Below are 3,786 nucleotides of genomic sequence, written 5' to 3' on the forward strand. Positions count from 1 at the left end.
AACGTACAGAACTGGACCTCTGCGAGGGATGCAGGTCTGCGTAAAATCTAATCACATTTCTAACAGGATATGAAATTGAGAAAGGCTCATCTCAATACCAGATGTGCTGTGCGCAGGTAACGTTGAATATTAACACAGCAGAGGGCGGAGTGAAGGACCGCCTCGCCAGGCGTGCTCACACACGTGACCGCTGGGCGAGAAATACTGTATATATCTTCATACGAGTAGAGACACGTTATCATACCCGCCTGGAGTGCTGCAGGGAGCCAGGCTGTTGCATGCTTCTGCCGTGCAAAGCGTTCAAAGACTTCACCAGAGATGAGGAAAGCGTACATAGGGTGGATGTACGGCGTTGTCTGCATCTTTCTCTACGCGGGGGAGGTTGCCGCAGACAGTTCCAAGAACAACAGCAGCACTAGCAGCAGCAGTAGCGGTAGCCGGACCCGGAGCCACAGATACTGGATGCTGCGCCCCCCTGAGGGATATCAATACACCGTCAAACCACCGGTTCCAGGTCAGTGTGTAAACTCCAAGCAGATCTTTCGGTGTCTTCAAGTCAGAATCAAATTGGCAAGACGGTATTAAATTGGCAGGACAGTATCCATTTGTCGCGCAGAGGCTTGGCTGGCTCATGAAAAGATGCAAATGCAAAAGGAAAACCCGACGAAAACGCATGAAAACACGTCAAAAATAAGTCGAAGCCTCCTAAACCTCTGTTTGGAGAGTAGCTAGTGAAGGTTTGTCAGTATGGTCTGCTCACATTTATTAATAGCAGGGTGGATAGAGCTCTTTCAGAATCTACCATGAATCTTGTCATTGTACAACAGAAAAAAGATGATCTTAAACACCGCCAGAAGATAGCAGTTACAGAACAAGCCTGCTATATGGGGGGGGGTCGTAAATGGTCATTCGGACAAGAGAGGGTTACCTCTGTTAATGGCTTATGGCGAATGACTAGAAACGTAATGTCTTTGCAGATAATCTGCTGTGCAGGCAAATGTTTCCCTCGTCTCACGCTCTCACGAGGGAGCGACTGATAGATGCAAAACCCGGCTTTGGTGATAAGCCTACGGGCTGATCAAAGTTGCGCCTTAACAACTGACTATTAGTGAAGCCCTGTTTATGTTAATTCTTAATCAGAAGTGAAAATCAAATGCTGGAAAACGGTAGCACCTGTACCAGCTACTGACTACCTCTGCACCTGGCTATTGTGTCCACATGTTAGTGGTTCTTTCCAATGAATTCAGGAATCCTGTCCACAGTGGCGCCCTGTCTACTGTTGTGATGTTCGTGAAGTCCATTGGGTGTCAGCTGTAGCCAGATAGAAAGCGCCAAGTTGACCTACTGTCAGACTCAGACCTAAGGCCATAACCAGAGGCAATATTCTAGACTTCCCTCTCTGTAATATCATCCAGTAATCGTACCCGACTAGATATAAGCTACCTTTGCTCCACAGATATGAGCTTTATTCAATAAACCTCTGGTCGGATATGAGAAAGATGTTTTCCTGAGGTATACACTAGCACCACAAATCGCATCATGGGCAGCGAGGTTCTCACCCTAGTTTAATATCGCAACCACGAGCTGTGAAAGGTGGACTTTATTGGACCTCTAGGGAGGTCTGATGTACAGTGCAGTAGACAAGAAGGTATTGAATCATGTCTAGATAGATATTGCCGTATACCATCATTACCCCTTTGCTACAGTAGCGTAGGCAGTCCAGTGGCTAGTCACCCTGCCCCTTTTTGATGAACGGACAGCCCCAAAAAGACCACAAAGTAGTTGACCCTTAAAATTAAGTGTATACCAAACGGTATATATGTAGATACAAGACACTCTACGTGGCGTTGATGGGCGCCCGATCAGAGTACCATCTCTGCCTGTCTCTGGAAAGAGTAGCCGTAAATTAGAGTCCTGGCAGGCACTGTACCGATATGAAGTCCTTATAGTGCCAGTAAAGTCGGATGGGACTTCAATCTGTGGTCCACTGTTTATTGGACTTGAAAAGAGTTGGTGGAATTTCCTCAGGCACAGCAACACGTTTATAATACTAAAGCCGTCGTCTGTCTACCAGAGGGTAAGATTAGCTCTTAAGAGATCACTTTCACTGCTGACGCAAGTCTTAAGGACCGCAGGTGTTTCACTTCCACGGCTCTTTATCTGGCCAACTAGCTTGAGGTGTACCTTGTCTTCCAACTCATGTATATTTATCCATCCATCCATTGCGGATGTGTTGTAGGAAATCTACTGGACCACGTCGATAGCAACTGGGTGGTCGTAAACGTCACATTTAAGTCAGAAGATTAATCCAGCACATGAATGAAAAGTGACGCTTCTGCCAATAAATATCGTTTTCATTACCATGAAAGCGCGTCGCAGTAACTATGTATTAGGTAGATTCCTTTTGACACAGAGGATTTCGAACAGGGAACGACGGGGTACAGAATCTGCATCTTAATGGAGAAGTCGACTAATCCTCTCTTAATTGCTTACGAAAGGGCCAATTTCGGTGTAGTGATGGTTTATTTCTTTGATCCACATTGACGTTGATGACGCAGTGCTGCTGATTTAAGCGGGTTGTGAAGGAGTTGAAGCTTCAATGTTAATTAGTGTAGGAGATTAAGTACTTAATATCTAACACTGAAAAACGTCTTCAGAGGTTGGTAATTGTGTCCGACTAACTCGAATACTAGATGGGTTTCATGGATTGATTCACATTGACGTTGATGACGCAGTGCTGCTGATTTAGGCGGATTGTGAAGGAGTTGAAGCCTCAACATTAATTTGTGTAGAACATGTCTTCAGTGTTCGGTAACGGCGATTGACTAGCTAGAACACTAGGAATAGAACGGTTTCAGCGCAGCAAGAGTGACTTTCTAAACATCTCGCCTGTTTCACTTTACTCTGCACCATCTTGCCGCAGTTCTTGGACACATAAAGCCTGGTTACTATAAACGCTGTGATCAAACGCACAGCCCGCGATCGTAAGGCTACTCAGGGCCCATAATGGCTTTTGCAGAGCTATCCTCTAGTCGCGACAGCTGCTTTGGGACGGATTTGGAATAGCAAAAAAATTACGGTATGTTGTCTGTGTCTCTGAGATTGCCGGTTAACTATTTACGAAGACGTCAGGGGTTAAATGAAAAGGAGCACGCTGGCTGCTTTCAGAATTCTAAGAGGAAAGTAGAGTTGTTGGGTGGTTGCCAATTGAGCTCCCAGCTATTGCAAAAGGTTGCAGCCCTTAGTACGAGTAACGTGGCAGGAGACTGTGATCCACTGTTCATACTTGTCATAAATAAGCACAGCCCACGATCGTAAAGCCTGTATAGTCCTTAATTGCCGTTTGCAGAGCTGTCCTCTGGCTGCGACAGAAGAAATTTACTACATGTGGTCTATCTCTGAAACTGCCGGTAAACGTTTTACACCTACAAGGGAAGAAAGGGATTACTAGTAATAAAAAGGAACATACTGGATGTTTATGGAGATCTCAGGGGGACGTAAAGCTGTTGAGCCAGTAGGGAGTTTCGCAATGCACGTTATATATTCTCTTCCCACTGTGTTCACTACGTGACTGTCCTAAGAACGATGCTTGGCTGATGTGCTGTGATCCAGCACTACTGCGGGGCTTGAGAGAAAACGCATTATGGGCCAATTGATGAAGTGTGGACGTCCCTTGAATTCCTCCAGGCAATCACATCTCACCACTCTGCCGGCTCCCTCCGCTGTGGCAAGGGCTCTTGTTGTACCTACAGTGTCCGTAGAGTGTTATATATATGTATATATATA

The 3,786-nt window shown here is 45.7% G+C and overlaps 1 protein-coding gene across 1 annotated transcript in view; it reads left to right on the forward strand.

The window, feature by feature from the left end:
• Window positions 1–318: 318 nt before the first annotated feature.
• LOC109479304 (glycine receptor subunit alpha-2-like) overlaps window positions 319–3,786 on the forward strand; it is a 24,896-nt gene continuing 21,428 nt past the window's right edge. The window contains exon 1 of the mRNA XM_019781260.1: window positions 319–514. Coding sequence (XP_019636819.1) covers window positions 319–514 — 196 coding nt within the window. The remainder of the gene's footprint in view (window positions 515–3,786) is intronic.

Source organism: Branchiostoma belcheri, unplaced genomic scaffold, assembly GCF_001625305.1.
Source record: "Branchiostoma belcheri isolate BF01 breed outbred unplaced genomic scaffold, Haploidv18h27 scaffold48, whole genome shotgun sequence".
NCBI lineage: Eukaryota > Metazoa > Chordata > Leptocardii > Amphioxiformes > Branchiostomatidae > Branchiostoma > Branchiostoma belcheri.